Raw genomic sequence first — 20,917 nt, forward strand, 5'->3', positions numbered from 1 at the left:
GATAAATGATACTGCTAGAATTAAACATAGATATTAGAATATTAAACATAAAATTTATGCTAATTAGTGAAAATTGCAAAAAAATGAAACCGCATGTTAGTTCCCAGAGTTACCAACTTTATGAAACAAATGACATAAATAAAAACAATGGACATTGTAAACGTTGTAAACAATTGTAAATAATTATCAAAATTATATTTATGGAAATTACGCGTTCTAAATTTAATTGTATTTTTTTAAAATATGTTATTATTATTATTTTTGTTAAGCAATGTTTATTAGTTACATTTATCGGAACCAACTGCATTATATTGGTACACCTGGGAGTTTAAAACCAAAACGGAGCGAAGTTCGGCGAATTTTTTTGCATGATCGCAGTGAGTATTTTTTCATCATAAAATTGTTGATTTATCTTGTTTATCATAAATTTCACACATTGGTGATTACTTACAAGGTTTTATTTCATTTAATCAAAATTGTTGTCTTGAAAATATATGAAAATTGATCGTAAAGGATGAAAATGTTTTTTTGAGGTTAGGATTACCTTTGTAAAATTATGTCACTCGTGTTTTCAGTTCATGTTCTATAATTAAATTCACGTTATATCTATTTGTATATATGAATAAATCCCTCTCTTTCTCTCTGTCTTCAACACTAAACTTTGACAATTTAATTATTCTGTTACAGTTCTAAAATAAAGGAACAAAAAAAATGAAGTTAACACCACAACAACTTTTGATGCCTTTGTTGGTTGGATTTTCTCTAACAGGTGTCAGCTGTATTTTATTGTACTTTTTCACACGAAAAGTAAGTTAATAAATTATTATTTTTGTTTTCTTAAAAAAGAATTGAATAAAAATGAATGAAAATGAATGAATTGAATTTTTCGCTTGCTTTTGTTTTGATTTGAAATCAACAACAATGAGAGTGAATTTGTTTACGAAATAATGGGATTCTTATCTTTCAGGATGAAGACGAAATTAATGATAGGAGAAAGACAAGGATTGCAACATCGCGACAAAGTGAAATTCAAATAAAAATTCCTCGATCGTCAATTCCGGCAATTATTGGACGTGGTGGATCGGTGATTAAAGAAATTCAAGCTACTACGGAAACTCAGGTGAAATTCGGCGAGGAAACGGATGTCGATGCACCAGATCGAATTTGTATTATACAAGGAAAACCAGAAAGTATTCGTTTAGCTGAGGTTATGATTTTGGATATTATAAGAAATCAGCCGGTTATTGAAACTCATGAAATGAAAGTTGCTCAAAAATATATTGGACGAATAATGGGTAAAGGAGGTGAATCAATTAAGCATATTCAAGCAATTTCGAACGCGAGAATAATTGTTGACTCCAGTATGCCATCACGTGATCCAAGTAATTATTAATTTTTCTTCGCTTTTTTAATTTTCAGAAAAACCTTTTCTTCCTTTCGAAAAAATCTATTTTAACTGTTAAATGTTTTTTTAACTGTATTTTAAACTATATTTTCAACTGATAATATTTTTCAACTGTTTTTTAACTGTTAATTGTTTTTAACTGTTAATAATTGAATTTTTTCTTTTCAAAGACTTGGAGAGAAGTTTGACTATAAAAGGAACGACTGAACAAATATCGACCGCTGTTGAAATCATCAATGATAAAATTCGTGAGGAAAATGAGACGAGGGAAAAATTGGAGTCAAATGTAAGACAACCTCGTAGTGCAAAATCTCCATCACCGAGAAGCAATGGAATTGAAACTAAATTCGAAAAGGAAAAATCAGAGGAGAATGTTGACGAGCAGAAGAAATCGGAAACAGAAGATTCTGAAGAAGACACTGAAAGTGAATCACTTCAAGATGAAAATTTTCAGAAGGAGACAAAGAATACGGAAAAAATGGAAAATTCAACTGCTTCTAGCTCTGAACTTAAAGCCGAATCTCTACCTCTACAAAGTACATTTTCATAAATATATTTATTAAATAAAATAAAAATATACAATATAAATAAATCTATTTTGAATTTCAATAAATTAATTTCAGAAAGAAGAATTATTTTTTAATGAATGAAATTAATTTCAGAAAGAAGAATTGTTTTAATGAATGAAAATATTTAATTTGTGCTTGATTTTTTTTTTTGCAGGCAGCACTATGGAAATTTTCGTTAGTGCTTGCGAAACGCCGAGTCAATTTTTCGTGCAAGTTTATGGTCCGGGTACATTGGCTCTTGACGAATTGGTTGATAAAATGACAGTCTATTATAACAATCAGGAAAACGCTGAACTTCATACTTTAAAGAATGCAAGTTAAAACAAAAAATCAGGAGTAACTTCTAAATTTACAGATATAAAAAAAGAAATAATGAAGTTCAAAATAATAATAATAGTTATAAATCAAAATATTATTATTAATTAAGAAATTTACATTTCTTAATTAATAATAATATTTTGATTTAAAACTATTATTATTAATTGTTTCTATTATTTTTTCTATTCGTATTTTTATTATTATTATTATTATTGCTATTACTTTTCGAAATTTTATTTTATTTATTTGTTTATTTTTATACATTATTATTGATTAAAATTTTTCTAAAATAGATAACAGTTGATCAAATGGTGGCGGCCAAATTCTGTTTCGATTCACGTTGGTACAGATCTGAAGTAATCGCGGGTCCAGACGAGCAGGGTAACTATGAAGTTTTCTTCCTTGATTTTGGAGATCGTGCAACGGTCCCTAGAAGCGAAATTCTCGAACTTCGTACCGATTTTCTCAGTCTTCGATTACAGGCTGTCGAATGTTCTCTAGCCAACGTGAAACCTCGGTAAGTTTCTTTTTTCTTTCTTACACAAAAAAATGTATATACAAATTCGTAATTTAAATTATTTCTAAACATTGAATAATTTACATTAGAAAATAATTCTTTAACTAAACAATTAAAATTCTTAATTATTTAACTAAACGAATAATTTACATAGTTAAAATTAATAATTTACAGTAAATAAATAAAAATTTATATTTATATTCGCAAAAAGTAGAAGTTAGAAAAAATGAAACAATTTTTCATTTTCTAATTTCATTAATTTATATAAAGAAAATGAATTTATAATTTCAATAGAGGAATTTTCAATTGCTCAATTCACTGTCATCCATATTGCTGGATAATGATCCTCCAATTCCGGCTTCGCAAACTTCATGAAATAATTCTGGATTCACTTGTTCCATCATTTTCCAAGCGAAATTTTTCGTTATACTCATTGCATTTTCTTCGCAGTATGCCAAACCGGCTCTTTTCAATGCCTCACAGTTAAATTCATCGGCAACTAATAATCTCGTTGCCACATTCTCCGGAGTTATTGTTTCAATCAAATTTCTCTCGCACAATTCCTTCAGTCCTTTTTTATTAATTTACGTCAATGGAAAAGAAAAAGATTACGAAATTTTTAACTAATTTTTTATTTTACAAAATTTTATTTTTAAGAATTATTTTTTGAATTAATTCATTCATTTAGGAAATTTTTATTTAATGAAATGTTTTTTATCAGATTTTTTATTGCAACAGAGGAATTTTTTAAATTTAAATTTCACTACAAGAAAATGCGTTAAAGGGGGCCTTCAATAATTTTTTTTTGAAAATGTTAAAATTCTTTCCAAGAATTCAATTATTTTAATAAATAACAAAATTCTTCGCAGGATTTCAATTATTTTAAAGAATTTTATTAAAATTCTTCCCAAGAATTGAATTATTTTAAAAAATACCAAAATTCTTCGCAGGGTTTCAATTATTTAAAAATTTTTAGTAAAATTCTTCCCAAGGATTTAATTATTTTCATAAATAACAAAATTCTTCGCAGGATTTCAATTATTTTAAAGAATTTTATTAAAATTCTTCCCAAGAATTGAATTATTTAAAAAAATTTCAAAATTCTTCGCAGGGTTTCAATTATTTTTAGTATAATTTTAATAAAATTCTTTATAAGAATTAAATTATTTTTTTAATTAATCATAATTTTTTTCTGAGAATTCAATTATTTTTAACGGAAATTTAACTAAATTCCTCGAAAGAATTTAATTATTCTCAAAAATTTTAATAAAATTCAAATTTTCTTAAATAAAAATTCCATTGCTTACAAAAATTGTACAAAAATACAAAAATAAATACCTTGTAAATGAAATTCTCCGGCTAGGAATAGTAATTGTGGCGCCAAGGTATCCAAATTATCAACGTGATCACTATAAATATATCGAAGTAATTCCTCCGTGACTTCTTTCGATAGATCTTTCAATTCCAATTTGTATTTCAGCGGCGTCTAAAAATGATGCATAGCATTTTGATAATTTCATTAAACGACAAAAATTCTCTAATAATGCGAAAAGTAACAATTTTTTTTATTTTATGTAGATTTTGATTTTCATTACTAACCTTTTTATTTAAAAAAAGCATTATTTAAGCAAAACGCAAAAATACAATTTGCCATTGTAGTTTTTTACAAATTTTTTTTTTACTAGCAATGACGTGCAAAAAAGCATTTTTCTAAATTAGATTCATAATTTTCAATTGTCTTTCTATCATTTGGACAATAAAATTAATTCCTGTAAAGTTACCCATAATTTTTTTCATTATGAATATTGCTACAGAAAATGTAACTTAACGCTGAAAAATTTTACTTTGGAGTAAACAATCGAATTTTGATGAAAAATTCAAGTTATTTAGTATTTATTTATTATACTATTTATTTTGCTAAAATTCAGATTTTATCAATAAAAAAAATTGTGATATTTGTGGTAATTTCTTTTCTATCTGAATTCTTCTTTCACGTACAAAAAATTCACTAGAAATTTGATTTTACAATTAAAAATGTCAAATTATGAAAAATTCTGTTCGAAAAATTCTACTTTATTAAATTGAAAACTGATTTTTTTATTTATTGTTCACTTATCACTTAAAGAACGAAATAATTCTATAATTTAAACAAATTTTGAGTCTTAAACTAAATAGTTCGCTAGCAAGTTTTTCGTTTTCTTTTTAATAAAAAAACAAATATTTATAAAAATATTGTTTTTATGTTGCTTTAAATTTCAATATTGACATTGACAAATAGCAAACTAATCACAACAGAAAAGGAAACGATCAGTTGGATTAATTAACACTTTAAAAATTTCAGTGAAATGATAAAAAAAATTGTTAAGAACTTGTTTCTTTTATCATCACTGATTTTTGTTAACGGACAGTTAGTGAGACAAACATTATGACAAAACACATTCAAACGGCTTTTGTTTCTAAGCTTAACTAAATTATTAAATGAAAATTGAATTCTTTAATTAATTAAAAATTAGCCAACAGATAAATTAGTTTAGAAATTAAATTAATTGATGTAAATTATTGTAAATTGTAATTATTATAACTTGTAAATTAATTTACAAGTTCAAGTTCGATTAATTTACTTGTTTGTTAATTATTAAGTAAAGTTTTTTTTACCTAATTTTTTTGATAATTTTTTAAACTGGATAATTAAGAATTTATTGTACTAAAAAATTGATTAAATATTCAATTAAGTGAAGAATTGGATAATTATTTAATTAACTAAAGAATTAAATAATTATTTAATTAACTAAAGAATTGATTGATTATTTAATAAAATAAAAATAGTATCAAATATTTGAATAAGCGCAATACGAAGCAATAACTAGATTGGATTTTCTTCTACTGCATGGACACATACGTCCACATTTTTATCTTCCTCCCCAACGATTGTTTTCATTTGCTCTTCACTTTCATTTTCATTCTTCTTTTTTGAATCTTCATTGAAATTATCATTTTCCATTGGCGATATCATATTCGCCAATACTGAACTTCGAGCTGTTATCACGCTACTGTGAACTGAAATTTCTGTATTATTTGTCCCGCCACATGTCAATTTTGTATCCGCTGCTCGTGCGTGTTTCAAAAGTCGCGCCATATCCTGTAATTTTTTTTTTATTTAAAAAGAAAACGAATTTTTCCCAATTGGACAATTTTTCTCAATAATCTCAATCAATCATTTGAAAAACATTTTTCTTTCTGTAGATTAAATTAATTTAATTTAATTTAATTTCAATTAGTTCCAATTGGACATTTTTAATTTAAATTAAAAGACAATATTGACAATTTTAATTAAATTAGAAAACTTTGATTCGACAATTTTAATTAAATTAGAAAAACTCGATTGTCAGTTTTAATGAAATTAGAAAACAATTTGGCATACAATTTTATAAATTAGATTTAGTAAACATTGACTACTACAAATACAAATTTACTATAATTTTTCGTTAATTTTGATTATAATTAATAAAATTGAAAACTAGTGATTAGAAAATAAATTTTTGTAAAAATTTACCTGGGATAGAGAATGTTTTTCGCTTTCGCATTGAATTATTTGTATTTTCACCATTACGACGACTTCTCCATTTTTCTTTAAATGTCGTTCGACAATTGATAAATCTCTATAGCCGAGAGATAATATATCGGTGGTTGATTTTAATTCTAATATTGTTCTACTGACGTGACAATATTCCCAATGATTAACGTCCGCATTAAAAACGGCAAATTGAAATCTTACTTTTACTTGCTCCATTTCCTCGACGGTGCATTTTAACATATTTAAACATAAAACAACTGGATTTGTTACTCTCTTTCCTGAAAATAGAAAAATAGAAGCGTAACAATAAAGAATATCAAAATTACAAAAATAAATACGAAAATTAAAATTAAAAATTACGATTTTTAACGATTTTTAATTTAAAATCAAAATTATAAATTTAGTGATTTAATTTTAATTTAAAATCAAAATTATAAATTTAGGGATTTAATTTTATTTTACAAGAAACAAAATTAAAAATTCTTTCTTTACCTTCAGGGCCTTTCCAAAATCGGATCGAAAGAGTCCAAGTACTGTGAATTCCATTAACATTTATATTAAAAGGCGGACTATCGATGTAACTGCTCTTAGATATTGTCTTTTTGTAACGTGAAATTGGCCAAGAATATTTAAAAACTATATCTGAGACTGTAGGTACCAGTAGTTCCATTTTTTTCTTTTATTTTATTGTTTCTCTGAGAATAAAAGAAAATACGTCTGTCGTGAATATTAAAATATTTTTTTATATGAAAATAACGTTTGTGTAAGTGGAAAGAATGCCGCTTTATCTTAATTAGAGTATGTTGCAATCTCATAAATATTAAATTAAAAAGAAAATAACTTAAATAATTAAAATTAAAATTTATTAATTAAAATTAATAAAAAAAATTTTTATATTCATAATTTTCAAAAATTATTGATTTATCGTTATTTATTAAATTCAGTATACGAATTAATTTAATAAATTCTGTATACGAATTAATTTTATAAATTTTGTATACGAATTAATTTTATAAATTTTGTATTCGAATTAATTTAATGAATTCTATATACGAATTAATTAAATGAATTCTACATACGAATTCATTAAATGGATTCTATATACGAATTAATTAAATGAATCCTAAATACGAATCAATTTACTGAATTTTGAATATAAATTAATTAAATGAATTTTGTGTATGAATTAATTCAATGAATTTTGCATTCGATTTAATGATTTCGATATATAAAGATTAATTTAATAAATTCTACACACGAATTAATTTAATAGCTTCCAGAAATGAATTAATTTTTAATAAATATTAATAGACAGTGAAAAGTATAAAAATATTTAATTTATAATTAATTTGATTAAAATTGCAATTAAATTGATTGCTTTGATCATTTTTTTTCCACTTGCAGTTAACGTGAAGTGCTGCATAAGGTGTTAAATTACTATCAGAAAATTTTTGACGAATTGAAGACGATCGTGATTTTGAACAATTGAACTCTCTAAAGCTGATTATCTTGCGTTCTCAATCTAATTGTATTTCTGGTTTATTATTAGGCGCAAAGAGCTCGCACTATAATCTCTAAAGCACTTAAGCTTCCTTCATCTAAAAGCCAAATCACGACCTCAATATTTATTTTTCTCCACAATTTCGGTCTTATTTCCTAATTTTTTTCTCCTCTAAAGGAGAATATTCTATTTTTTTGTTTCTTTCTCTCTTTCTTCTTCTTTAAATTTTTCAATAATTATTTTTGGTATTATTTTATTTATTAATAAATAAAAATTGTCAAATATTTTTTTTTCTATTTTGAAAAAGAAAAAAAATGAAATCATTTTTTTTATTATCTTCTTCGATTGATAATATTTAGTCTTTAGGAGATAATTACAAGAAAGGGATTTTCACCCTTTTTTGTGTATTAAAAAATAAAATTTTTCTTCTGTTTCCTCTCAGGTTTAGTAAACGAATTTTTGTTTTTAGAGGCATAAGGAAATCTGTTTTAAATTAAAAGGGATAAATGTTTTTTTATTGTAAACAAATGCTAAATAGAAGAAGGAAAAAAAGGAAATGAATTTTGAAATTGTAAATATAACGAACTCACTCCACGTGTAATTTGTAGGAAGTGTATATCTGCAGCGCGGAAAATGGATGATATTGGAATTGAGCCAATTTAGTCTCGAAATTGTGCGTTTCTGTTTAAAGATTCTCTTGAAAATTTTCGGGAAAATTCTGAACGTAAATTAATATCCTCAGTTTTTTGGTAGACAGGTAAAGAATTCCAAAATTTCAATCCAACTGTTTCGAAAATTTTACATTTTCCATTTTTTAATTTCCGAAATTGGTACCAAATTAAAAATAATTTCTAATTTTTAATTTGGTGGCATTTAGTAGATAGGATTTTTAATCAGCTGAATCAATTATATCTTCAATTATTTATTGAATCAATTATATTTTCTATTATTTATGGAATTAAATTATTTATCCAATTAAATACTATATTTAATCGAAATTTTGCCGAAAAAGGAAAAAAAAAATTGTCTCATTTTTCAAATGTAGTGACATTTCGAGGCAAATTCGATTAGAAGGTTGTTAATAATGCCACGAACAACAGGTGAATATATACTACCTTGTGCAATTAATTTCTTGAGCTTCCAGATGTCAGGAGTGAGAATGGATAATTTAGAGTTGGAATCAAGTTGTCATTAATAAAGTTCAAAATTATTTCCAACAGATACTGATGTAAGGAATCTAATTATCATTTAACATTCGTCATTCATCACATTTCCCGAGAATGCTAATTAATGTTTTCATTATATTCCAAAAAAGAAAAAGGAAGCAATTCTATAAAAAATTTTTCTCGATAAATTTTCTCATTGAAATTAAAAATTCGATGCAAATTAATAAAAAGAAATATAAATCCATTAATTTTATTTCTTCATATTTGTAAATTTTTCGCAAACTGTAAGAATTTCAAGGAATCGAATGAAAATTAAATTTAGGATAATTTATTATTAAAACTATTCACAATTAGTTAAATATTTTATTTTTAAAAAATTATTTGTCTAGAAAAAATTATTAAAATTCGTTCCGTGTTTGAAAATTTGTCATTTTTACATTAGCAAAATGGATGGAATTGAAAATTATAACTATTTTATATCAATGAAATGACAGGGAAAAATTATTTTAGTGAAAATTTTTGAAGACGAATGTTTAATTTAATCAATGGATTGTAATGTTTCGGACAAACAGATCAATTACACTTTAACTGACTTATAATTAGAGTTGATTGTCATGTGAATTTTGTAGAGCACTCTGTTTAATTGTTCATTGACCATTTCTGGTTCAATGCTACCTGTTAATTAAGTCAAGATTGAATGAATGGCTTGATAATTGCAGTACTTGAGTTTCGAAATTTTCATCTCTCTTAATTCGTAGTTTAAAAGAAAAAAAAATTGTTGTCAACCTTCTCCAAAAGATTCCAAAAGATTATAAGATTGGAAAAAAATTGTAAAACATATTTTTAAACATTTTTTTTGTAAAATCAAAAAAGGTAGAAATTTACCAATTTTAGTTCAGTGGATTTTTTAAATTAAAATGAAATGGAATATTCAAATTTTTCTTTGTTTTATTAGTTGAAAAATTAATAGATCCTAATGAATAGGTAAAATTAATAGATCCAAATAAATAGGAAAAATTAATAAATAAATTCGAGATTGAATAAAATACTTACAAATTACATGTGGATTAAAAATTTCTCTCTCTCTCTCTGTCGAGATAAAGTTCAATTATTCTCGCTTCTTATCATAAATAATCGTTTGATCACGATAAAATCACAAAATACAGAATTTAAATCGAACAAAAAAAAATTCTTTAAAAAAAATTATTTTCGTCTCGAAAGTGAATTCTTCTTCTTCTTCTTCTTGTTTCGAGATTAAAATTCGTCTTTTTGCCCTGCGCACAAATTATTGACTTTACAAAAATAAAAATCACTTTTGAAATTGTTGTAGCTATAGGAGAAAAAAAAAGTTGGCTCTGAAATTTTAACCGTCAGTCACTTTGAAATGTCAGTAAGTACAATATCAATACTGTACGTTTAAAGATCGAGAACGACTGTGAGACTTTCGGCTAAATACTGATACACAAGACTCTCAGTTTCGCTATTATACACACATGTAAGTTTTCTGTGTTAATTTATAAATAGAGCGGCGTTTTTTTCAAATGCACTTTTTCAAATTTAATTCCCGATAATTGAGAGTAAAATCCCAATTTTATAATTTTGGAAAATAATTTTTGTTTTTTCTGTTAGGAAAATAAAATAAAAAAAAAAGAAAAATTCCTTTGTTGTTTGAAAAATCAAAGTCGATATAAAGCAGCATTTTTCAAATTTAATTCCCGATAGAGAGTAAAATATCCAATTAAAATTTTTTTTTCTATTTGAAAAATAACTATAAAATGCCTTTGTTGATGAAAAAGGAAATTTTTGAAAAATTAAAGTGAATTTTAATTTTTAGAAAAGAAATTTATTTTTTACTGGAAAATAAATGTAGATAATAATTATAAATTTTAATTAATTAAACTAAATTAATATTTAATATTATAATTACAAATGTATTTAATATTTATTAAGATATTATTTTGTTTGGATTTGTAATTTAAATATTTAGTTTATATTTTCTGAAATATTTGTCATATTTTTTTAAATATTTAAAATTTGAAATATTCTTTTTCCTTACTTTCGAAATCTATAGTACTTCGGTATTTGCAAATATTCAAAATGTTCTAATAATATTGTTACCCGCATTCTTGGCGCGATAGAAAACAAAACAATGTCAAAAAGTACAGTTGCAATTTTTTTTTGTACTTTTAGTCCCTTTTACATTTTTTTCTTTTTTGTAATAAACAATTTTTATCAAGACTGTTTTTAGATAGTAAGAACAATACTTTTTTTCTAATTTCTAATCAAAAGTTCCAAATTGGTTCAATAATATTTTCCATCTGGTTGTCTAGGAAAATTCCAAAGTGGCGCCTGACTGAAATTTATCACAATTGAACCATGTGCCAACTTTCTTTATAAATAAATACACAAATCAGGACATTTAAAATTGTCATAAATTAATAATATTGTTTTTAAATCTAAATTAAATAAATATAAATTCTTATCTATTCGTTCGATAATTAATAATTAATAATACTGAAATTTTTATCTGTCAAGCTTAAATTTGAATTTATTTTCCTTGTCATTTTGAATTCATGAAAAAGGAATTATGTAAATTATTCTATTTTTAAGTAGTAAGATTAAATTACATAGAAACCAAGTTTCTTTATTTAAAAAAAAGAAAATTATTAAATTTTAATAAAGTTTCTTTGTATAAAAAAAAGAGTAATTGAAATTATTAAATTTTTCAGTGGAGGAATATGGAGCGAAGGAGCTTGCGATCAATTTGCAGAATTGACGTACACAGCCCAATGGAAAAAAGTTTTCGCTAAAGTCAAAGGTTACAATGAACGAGCTGTTGGATGTGGAAGATCTCGTCGTGAAGGATCTCCGATTCCCAGTATTATTATCTACGACATTATCGATAATAAGGTAAATTTATTTTATTTAAATTATTGATGAAAAGAAAAAATTTCTTTTCGAAATAAAAGGGTATTTTTTTCTTCTCGTTTTTAGAAATATAAATTTTTGTTGCTTCCTCATAGAGGAAGAATCCTTTCCTCTATTCTAAATTCTTCTTTAAATTGTATTTTTTTTCTTATTGGAATAAATTCTTTTTTTAGGAAATCGATGTGGCGAAACAATTGATAAGTGAAAATTTGGCTGAACCAGATGAGGAAATTTTATCGTCGGCTGCTAGTTCAACGATTTCTGGAAGGAGACGCAATAATTCTGATTTTAGAAAAAGTCCCACACCAACATCGGTGAAACCTAATAAAGTCATTCATGAAATCGATCTGACAACTCCAATTGTAAGTTTATTTTTATTTTAAAATTACAAATTGTTAAAAAATTTATTAATTTATCAGAGAAAGAAGTCAAAATTCTGCTTTGAAATCAGGGAAAAACAAAACAAAATTTTTGTAGCACTCCTGAAGTTTTGAAAATTACTGAAATTAAATTTTCTAAATATTAACGCAAAGTTAGCTTTCATGAAAAAATGTTTCATTTGCAGAAGGACAACAAAAAAATTGAAGAAATCGATTTGGTGAGTCCAGTTACAAATCAAACGTCGCAATTTATCTACAATGAGAAAAAATCCTTTAACGAAAATGGTAGCGGTAATTATTCACAAAATAATAGAAATTTCAAATCAAAGCCTTCCATTATTGTGCCAGCCGGTTACGAGAGCGATCGATCAGCAGAATCCGATTTTGAATTGGAATAGGAAAAAATTTAGCGTCACATACAAATAACTTTTAGTCGGGTTTATTTTTTTTCTTCGTTTTTTACACATATATTAATCAATCAGTTAATTAAAAACATTTTAATTAACTTGTTAATTAAGAAATTAATTACTAATTTCAATTCCGTTATTCAGTTAATTAATTTCAATTCAGTTAATTAATTAATTTTAATTCAATTAATTAATTAATTTCAATTCAGTTAATTAGTTAATTAATTTCAATTCAATTAATTAATTAATATGTGTGTATATTTTTCCCCTCTCATTTCTGAATGAATTCATAATCATTTGATGATTAAATTGATGTAAAAATTACTCAACTACTTTCTTCGATTAAAAATGTAAATAAGAAAAGAAGAAAGTTGATGACTAGTTTGCCGCGCGTTATTATTTTTATATAAAGTCAATGAATTAGTCAACACCTTTGTCAAATGATTTCCTTTTATTTTCAAATTAGAATGAAATTAGTTTTCTTGCGCGATTTCCGGATATTCGAAAAACAATTTCATTATAAATTATATATAACATCACTGACTCCATTGAAATTTAATTTATAGAAAATCACCAGAATTCTCAGTTTTTTATAAATATTCTTTTATTTCTTTAAACAATTTTTTTTAAACAGTTTTATTTTGGAGAAAAAAGAATTTTATTAAAAATAAGAGCAATTTTCAAGAAGAAAAACTGAATCTTCTAATTCTTCCGACTTTTTTTTTATGAAACTCAGGAACGTCTCTCTCTCACACACACAAGTGCCTTAATTATTTTTTTTAAGGAAGCGATAACTTTCGCCTTTAGTTTTTTTTATTGACTATTTTTTGTCGTTGCGTAATTTTTTAATCAGGAACAACAAAAGAAAAAAAACTGACGACGAAATCTATGAATTCAAGTGATACGAAAGGTATTTTTATATTATAATATATTAGTCTGTAGAAAAAAAAATCATGCGTTAATTTTTGAATTATTCAAACGTGTCAAAATAAAACGTGAGACATGTTATTTTTCGTGCTCTAAGGGCAAAAGAAAGAATTTATTTCTGTACATTATAGAATTGTTAATTATTTACAGTTCCTTGCTTCGATGTATATAAACATAGTTTAATCGCGAGAAATAAATTTACGTATTCTAACAATAAACGATGTGTATGTGTCTCATAGCGCATTCATTTCTCAAGATTAACTAATCTTGGGAATAATTAATTACATGCAAGTTCTATTTTAGAGAGAAAGAGAATTTGCAAAACAAAAAAAGCCTCGGTATCTGTTTTGCAAAGTGAGTAATTTTCCTATGGGGAGAAAATTTTCTTTTTAAACTTCAAAAAATTATTTATTCCACCAGCAAAAGTTCGAATTTCTTATAATTATGCGAATTTCAAATTTTTCTGGTTTTAAATATCAACTTCAATGTTTGCATGATTTCAGATTCAAAACTAAAAAAATTCACTTATTAACCAATTAATTATTATTTTAATAAATAACAAAATTCTTCAAAGGACTTCAATTATTTTGAAAAATTTTATTAAAATTAATTAATAAATAAAAATAAAATAATAAATAATAAATAAATAATAAAATTTATTTATAATTTTTTGAAAAATAAATTTTTGAAGTTTGATTTAAATTTTCTCTATTGTTATTCAATAATAATATAAGTTGTTAATTAATTTGTCTTTTTTATTCCCTCAATCATCAGATTATGCAAGGAAAAGTAAAGATGTAACAAATTGAGGAGAAAAAAATGACACTTTCCTATGAAGATTTGGATTTAAACTAAATACCAATAATTGAGAAAGCCTGCGGTCAAGCGAAACTGTATAAAATCCAGCTTCAAACAATTTCTCCTCTCAGTTTTCATTGAATCGACAAAAGTGAACTCGAAACATGGGATTTTTGGTAAATTAAACAGTTTTATTTTATGTCCTTTTTTAATTAAAAATTTTTGTGTAATTAATTTTTTTAAAATAAATTCTTAGAACCAGACGACCATAACGTCGTCTATATAAAAAATTGACCTTTTCTTCCTAACATCGAAAAAAAGAATTTATTAAATATTTGTGAGAGAAAAAAATATTCAACAAATTATTTTTAAATTAAGTTAGAAAATTAAATTTCTTATTCCAATATTTTTATGGATTTTACTCCATTTTCCCAATGTATTTAAATTTATTCATAATCATAAATTTTTGTCAATTTTAAATAAATAAAATCTAGAAAAGATAAATCTTGAGTAGAAAGAAATTTTTCTTGATATATTTTATTTTTAAGTTTTTAAATTTTTTATATTTTCATTTTCAGAAATTTGGATTGATTTTCGTCCTTGGAATTTGTATGGTAATGGGCGGAACGCATTATATTGCAATTCCCATCGATGGAATCGACTTCATTGAGTTGAATCAAATTTCTCCACCCTCTTCTAGACACCCACGTCAAACTGAAACTTACGTGCCACTGGCAGTTTCTAATATTCATTCTGAAATTAATGAAAATCCAGTTCATGTACCTGAGAGAAGATCATCGGCGCATATTCTTGATTATGTTGATTTTGGCGCACACACGGGAGCAAATGGTGCGTACAGTTGGTTCGCTGATTATCCCTCGCATCATTAAATCCAATTATTAAAAAAAAAAAAATAATAAGTAGATGATGAAGAAAAAAATCAAACACTTACTGAAAAAAATATTCATAGAGAAATTTGCATTCTTCTTTGGAAGGGAACGTTAAATTTAAATAATCGCGTTGACTAGTAATTTACACGCAAATACTGTGCGAAGAGAAGCGAAAGGTTCGTAAAATATTAATATGACAGACTTTGTCTTTTTTTATTTATTTATTATAATTATAAGTAATTAATATTCTGTTTAAGCAAAAAATCCTTTTTTCTATTTTATTCACATTCTTCTATTTTTTCTACTATTTTAAAATATAAATTACATATTTATATTATATTTATATTTATTTACATTAATAAATAAATTTATTCTACTTTTAGATAAATAATATTTGAAAGTATTGCTATTTTTAAAGAAAAAGTAATTGAAAGTAAAATAAAAAACTTAAGACGAAGAAAATTTGTTAATTTTGTAAAATGAGACATTTTTTAATAGAATATAAAGTAGATTCCTTTTTTTTCTAACTCCTTTTTATTAAAAATCTTAAGAATGTTGACAGACTATTATTAAAAGAATGAGAGTAAACTTTTCTTATCGTTATTAAAATACTCTTTGTATTTCTATTTTTAGTTTCATTAATAATTACATAAAGTTCACGTTTTCTGTCAATAAATTTACTCACGCTTTTCTCGACTTGCGCAAAATGCTCATTTTCAGTTTCCTTACTTTTATATTTTACAAAATTAACTAATTTTAGTAAATAATTGAAATCATCAAATTATTTATTTTAATAAATAATTGAAATCAACGAATTATGTATTTTGATAAATAATTGAATTCATTCAATTATTTACTTTACTTTAAATTTACTTTGCTTTATATCAAATTAATCTCATTCATTTTAATTTAAATAAATTAACAATTATGATTGTAATTTTAAATAATTTTAATTATAATTGATTATAAAAATAGTAAAAAATTAATAAACAAGTAATTAAAAAATTGTAAATAACAATAATTTGGAAAATGGTGTAAAAAATATAATTATAAACAATTGTAATTAAAATTTAATGCTACTTAATTATAATTAATATTAATTCACGATTTTAATTTATTTCCGAAAAATTCTTATTCTTAAAAAAATTTTAACGAATAGACAATTTTGTACATTATATTAATATTTTATGAATCTGAAAAAACTTTTGGTTAGCGAAAACAAATGGATTTATAGTGTCATTATATTTAACTTCGAATTATAATTATTTATAAAAAAAAATTAAATTAAAAAAGTATTTTTTATAAAATGAGATTAAATTAAAAAGGAATTATTTTTTATAAAAAGAAAACGAAATTAAAGAAAACTATTTTTTATAAAAAGAAATGAAATTAAAGATGAACTACTTTTTATAAAAAGAAATGAAATTAAAAAATTGTCTTTTATTAAAAAAAATTAAATTAAAAAAAAATTGATTACCTATTTTTTTTGTAAAAATTGTAAAATTCAAAAAGAATATATATTTTGCAATAAAAAAGCAAAAAAATCAAAGCAAATTTTCTTTATTGTGGATCATCATCCGTCGTTACAATACAATAAATAGCAGCTGAATAGTGGTACTTTTTATGTTAACATTTATACTTTAGGTACAACGATAACATTCTTGACACGCAATTTTCATTTTGTTGAAATGAATTAAATAATTTATTTTTTAAGAATGTTAAAAAAAAGAATGTTTTTTGGAGAGAAGAAAAAAAATTAATTTCCTTCACTAGACATTTTTTTCTTCACGATTTTTATAAAAAAACATTTTTTTATTTTTCTTTTTAACTTTTTTAATTCCAAAATCACTCTGATAAATCTCTTCAATTATATTTTTCAACTGTATATTCTTTTAAAAAGATTTGGATAAAGCTACACTTTTCTGTTTTGAATTCTTATCTTTATTCTATCATTTTTTTTTTACATTTAAAACACTTTGCATAGGTTTTTTTTTGGAAGAATTTTTCTTTTTTTAAGTGGTTTACAATTTTTCTTTGTGACTAAATATATCGATTGCTATTTTTGCATTTTTTTTTAATTCTTTGAATTGTTCTTATTATAATTTACGTATTTTTCATTTTCTAATTATTTTTTTTACATATTTCTTGGTCTCTTCCAAGTTGTACAAGCATTTTTTTTTTTAATTCGCTATTCGATTTGAAAACAATTCTGTTTTTTATCGTTAACATTTTTTTTAGCTGTATTCTTCAACTTCGAATTCAAAGATTATCTACAATTTCTCGAAACGCTTATTAATTAATATATTTATAATTTATAATAATATAATAATTGATAGGGTAAATGCACTAGTAGTCGGACACTTAAGGATACAATCTTAAATTATGCTTTTTTTCTTGAAATAGAAAATATCTACTGTGTTTATAAGCACATTATTAATTAAAGGAGTTCTTCAGGATTAAAAATCATATAAATTTGTTACAAATAGTTGAGTATTTAATAAAATATTAACATTTTAATAAAAAATTACGAATGCTTGAGTAGTCGGACACTTTTTCCCCTTGTTTCTATAGTCGGACATCTGTCAGATATTTAGAATTTATAAAGTAAAAAAGATAATTTTTTAATTGCTATCTACTGGAAAATGGAATTAAAGCATATTAGAAGTTATTAATATAATATTTAAACCCTATAAGTTTTAATATTTATGATTAATTATCAACAAAACTTTGTGCCACTCATCGCGCTACTCGAAAATGGTTGTATCTATAGTCGGACACCATGATTTTTAAAACATTAAATAAAATATTTATTGTTTAATTATTTTCGAAAATAACACTATTTTAATAAAATATAAACTTCACACATTCGTCTAGTATACTTTTTAAAGTAATTATCACAATGCATTATTATTTATTTGCCAAAAAACACGAAAGTGTCCGACTACTAGTACTGTCCGACTATACCCGCACTTACCCTATATATTACAGAGATCAATACCACCTAAGACTATAAGTTTTCTTTTCTGTTTTTTTCTGCATTTAAGTTTAACGCCTAATATAAACTTTGCGTTTGGATAATTTTTTTACACGGAATAATTTATTTTTATTTTTAATGTAAATAATTTATAGTCTAATAATAAAATCAGAATTTTTCATCAAACAAAACAAAAACAAACTTAAAAAATAATAAATAGTGTAAATTTCTTTTTCGCAAAAATTTCCAATAAATTAATTTACGATAATAAATTTTTATTCATTAATTTATGAAAAAATAATAATAAATAGAAATAGAATTTGGAGTAAATAATAATAAAAAAAAAATTTCTTTTGATTTAAATATTTAAATTTCTACTATATCAAAATAGTTTTTTCAGTGAAACAAAAAAAAGGAGAAAGTGTAAATATTATGCGCGTCATGTTCGCTGTACCATTACTTGTAGGAAACTTGATCGGAAATATTGATCGAACGTCAGATTTACATAAAAATATATATATTGTATTGTAGTACCTAAAATCTGTTCTAAAATAAAGTTCATTTTGCAAAGGCAAAGAGAATGAAAAAACCTTTTCTTTTTTGTAAAGTTAATTAAAAGTTTCGAAAAATTCCCTAAATTCTACATATTTTTGGTCGAAGACTTTTTTTTCTAAATTACACACGTTTCGTATATTTTTATATTGTTCGAGAAAGAGATAAAAAAATGTACTTTCTGGTGTTGAATAATTCGTAATTACACAATTAATAATAACAGAAAAAATTCATTTATTATTTAAACAAATTTTTCATTTATTTTTTTCTTTTCATTATTTGCAATTTTTTCTTTTTATTTTAATGTTTTATTCTCTTTCGTAAAAAATATTTCAATAACTATAAAATTAAGTTCAAATATTTTTAACGTAATAAATAAAAATTTCAATACTTTGCATTTTTTATCATCGTAAATATTATTAATTACATAATTATCAAATTTCGGTTGAATAATTTTTGAAAAATTAATCTTTGAGTACATAATAATTAAATTATCTAATTTTACTTTACTTTTTTTCTGTTTAATACTGTAATTGAAAAAAATCGTATACGAGTAGAGATTCAAGAGAAGAAACGTTAAATAGTCTTTGTTAATTAATAATAAAAATATAAATTGGGATCGTATCACCGGTAAGACGTGTTAATAAATTTTTTTTAACTGTCTTCTGTAAGATCACATATTTCTAATATTACAATAACGCCCTAGAGTCTTAAAAATTAAATACATAATATATTTATAATTATAATAATAGTAAAAATAATAAAATTAATCTTGTACTAAAATGGCATTAAAAATATAAAAAAATAACATAATATCAAATACCAAGCAACTTTTTTTCTACTATCATTAAAAAAAACCTTTGCCCTTTGCCTCAATTTTATTTTTTTCCTAAAGCAATTCAGTCAATTTTTTTTAAAGGACAATTTTTCCCTAAATTTACTTTCGTTCAAAATGATTCCAAGAAAAATAAGGTGCTCAGTGTTAAAAAGGTACAAATAGAAAGCTTACTCGACAAGCTTTGCGAAAAAAAAATAGAAAAAAATCCTTATTGCAGGTACAGCCTTTTTTTGAAAATGTAAAATTATTTCTTAAAAACTAAAGTACAGTTTAAATATTTAAAAAGAAAATAGTGAAATTAAAAAATAATCAAGTACGTTAGGAAATAAAATACTGATCTAATACCAAAGTCAAGTAACACCCAAAGAAAACCGGTCGGGAAAAAATTGCAACAATAATCGAAAAACAAATAAAATTACAACAAAATAAATTAAAAAATTAAAAAAAAAGTTTTTTCAAATTAAAAATATATGAAATTAAATTGTCAACTTTGGGTGTCTTTTTCTAAACTAATTGCTAAAGCCATGGATTTTATTTTCGTCAAAAACAAAAATTATATTATTCTTTTTTTTCTAAAATTATTATACTGATAATTGTCATCAATGCAGGTACCCCGATATTATGCAAAATTAAATAATAGATCTTTCAGGTAAAACGAGATCCGAAAATATGGCGCATAAAAAAAATCTTTATCTTACCCGAATTATTTTATTGCCTCAGATAAAAACGTCATAACTTCGAGGAAAAAAAATTTCTCCTTGAAAAATTAAAAAAAAACATAATTTTGTTAATAATTGAATAGAATTTACAATTTTTAATTGAATTCGATTTTATTAAAATTATCTTTTCGACACTGAATTCAATTTTATAATTAAGTTATTTTTTTTTATTACACTGAATTCGATTTTTTACAATAATTTTCTTTTTTTAATTGAATTCAATTCTAATAAACTTATTTTTTCTTTATATTTAATTAAATTTTAATAAAATTATACAATTTATTAAAAAAAATCAACAATTCTCTAAATCTAAAATGAAAACAAAAATAAAATTCAAACATAAAAAAAATTGTTAATAAAAATATTATGAAAATAAATTCAACGAAGAGAAAAAAAATTATTTTCTCCTTGAAGAAATAAAAGTTATGACGTTTTTAATTAAGGCACGTGTGTA

The 20,917-nt window shown here is 23.7% G+C and overlaps 3 protein-coding genes across 7 annotated transcripts; 2 read left to right on the top strand and 1 right to left on the bottom strand.

The window, feature by feature from the left end:
- The first annotated feature begins 242 nt into the window (after nucleotides 1–242).
- LOC122502031 (tudor and KH domain-containing protein homolog) lies at nucleotides 243–13,910 on the top strand. 2 transcript variants are annotated; one of them, XM_043611879.1, is made up of 9 exons: nucleotides 243–377; nucleotides 688–807; nucleotides 968–1,382; nucleotides 1,576–1,941; nucleotides 2,129–2,286; nucleotides 2,586–2,809; nucleotides 11,780–11,960; nucleotides 12,152–12,340; nucleotides 12,544–13,910. In XM_043611879.1, exons 2-9 carry the CDS (start codon nucleotides 712–714, stop codon nucleotides 12,754–12,756), a joined length of 1,842 nt encoding a protein of 613 aa, XP_043467814.1. In that variant the 5' UTR covers nucleotides 243–377; nucleotides 688–711; the 3' UTR covers nucleotides 12,757–13,910. The 2 variants fall into 2 exon arrangements, with proteins under 2 accessions (XP_043467814.1, XP_043467815.1); XM_043611880.1 differs by lacking the exon at nucleotides 243–377 and adding an exon at nucleotides 515–533.
- On the bottom strand, nucleotides 2,985–10,541 carry LOC122502032 (speckle-type POZ protein-like). Of its 3 annotated transcripts, XM_043611882.1 has the most exons (7): nucleotides 10,104–10,541; nucleotides 7,822–7,981; nucleotides 6,876–7,078; nucleotides 6,363–6,661; nucleotides 5,709–5,948; nucleotides 4,148–4,295; nucleotides 2,985–3,380 (listed from the first exon to the last, which is right to left on the bottom strand). In XM_043611882.1, the coding sequence occupies exons 3-7, from the start codon at nucleotides 7,051–7,053 to the stop codon at nucleotides 3,112–3,114; spliced, it is 1,134 nt and encodes a 377-aa protein (XP_043467817.1). In that variant the 5' UTR covers nucleotides 7,054–7,078; nucleotides 7,822–7,981; nucleotides 10,104–10,541; the 3' UTR covers nucleotides 2,985–3,111. The 3 variants fall into 3 exon arrangements, with proteins under 3 accessions (XP_043467817.1, XP_043467816.1, XP_043467818.1); XM_043611881.1 differs by lacking the exon at nucleotides 7,822–7,981 and having other exon boundaries at nucleotides 10,104–10,540; XM_043611883.1 differs by lacking the exons at nucleotides 7,822–7,981; nucleotides 10,104–10,541 and adding an exon at nucleotides 9,000–9,120.
- Nucleotides 13,908–15,648, top strand: LOC122502033. 2 transcript variants are annotated; one of them, XM_043611884.1, is made up of 3 exons: nucleotides 13,908–14,046; nucleotides 14,467–14,666; nucleotides 15,069–15,648. In XM_043611884.1, the coding sequence occupies exons 2-3, from the start codon at nucleotides 14,655–14,657 to the stop codon at nucleotides 15,378–15,380; spliced, it is 324 nt and encodes a 107-aa protein (XP_043467819.1). In that variant the 5' UTR covers nucleotides 13,908–14,046; nucleotides 14,467–14,654; the 3' UTR covers nucleotides 15,381–15,648. The 2 variants fall into 2 exon arrangements, with proteins under 2 accessions (XP_043467819.1, XP_043467820.1); XM_043611885.1 differs by lacking the exon at nucleotides 13,908–14,046 and having other exon boundaries at nucleotides 14,418–14,666.
- Nucleotides 15,649–20,917: the final 5,269 nt, after the last annotated feature.

The sequence above is a fragment of the Leptopilina heterotoma genome, unplaced genomic scaffold (genome assembly GCF_015476425.1).
Source record: "Leptopilina heterotoma isolate Lh14 unplaced genomic scaffold, ASM1547642v1 Lhet_22, whole genome shotgun sequence".
NCBI classification, from domain to species: domain Eukaryota; kingdom Metazoa; phylum Arthropoda; class Insecta; order Hymenoptera; family Figitidae; genus Leptopilina; species Leptopilina heterotoma.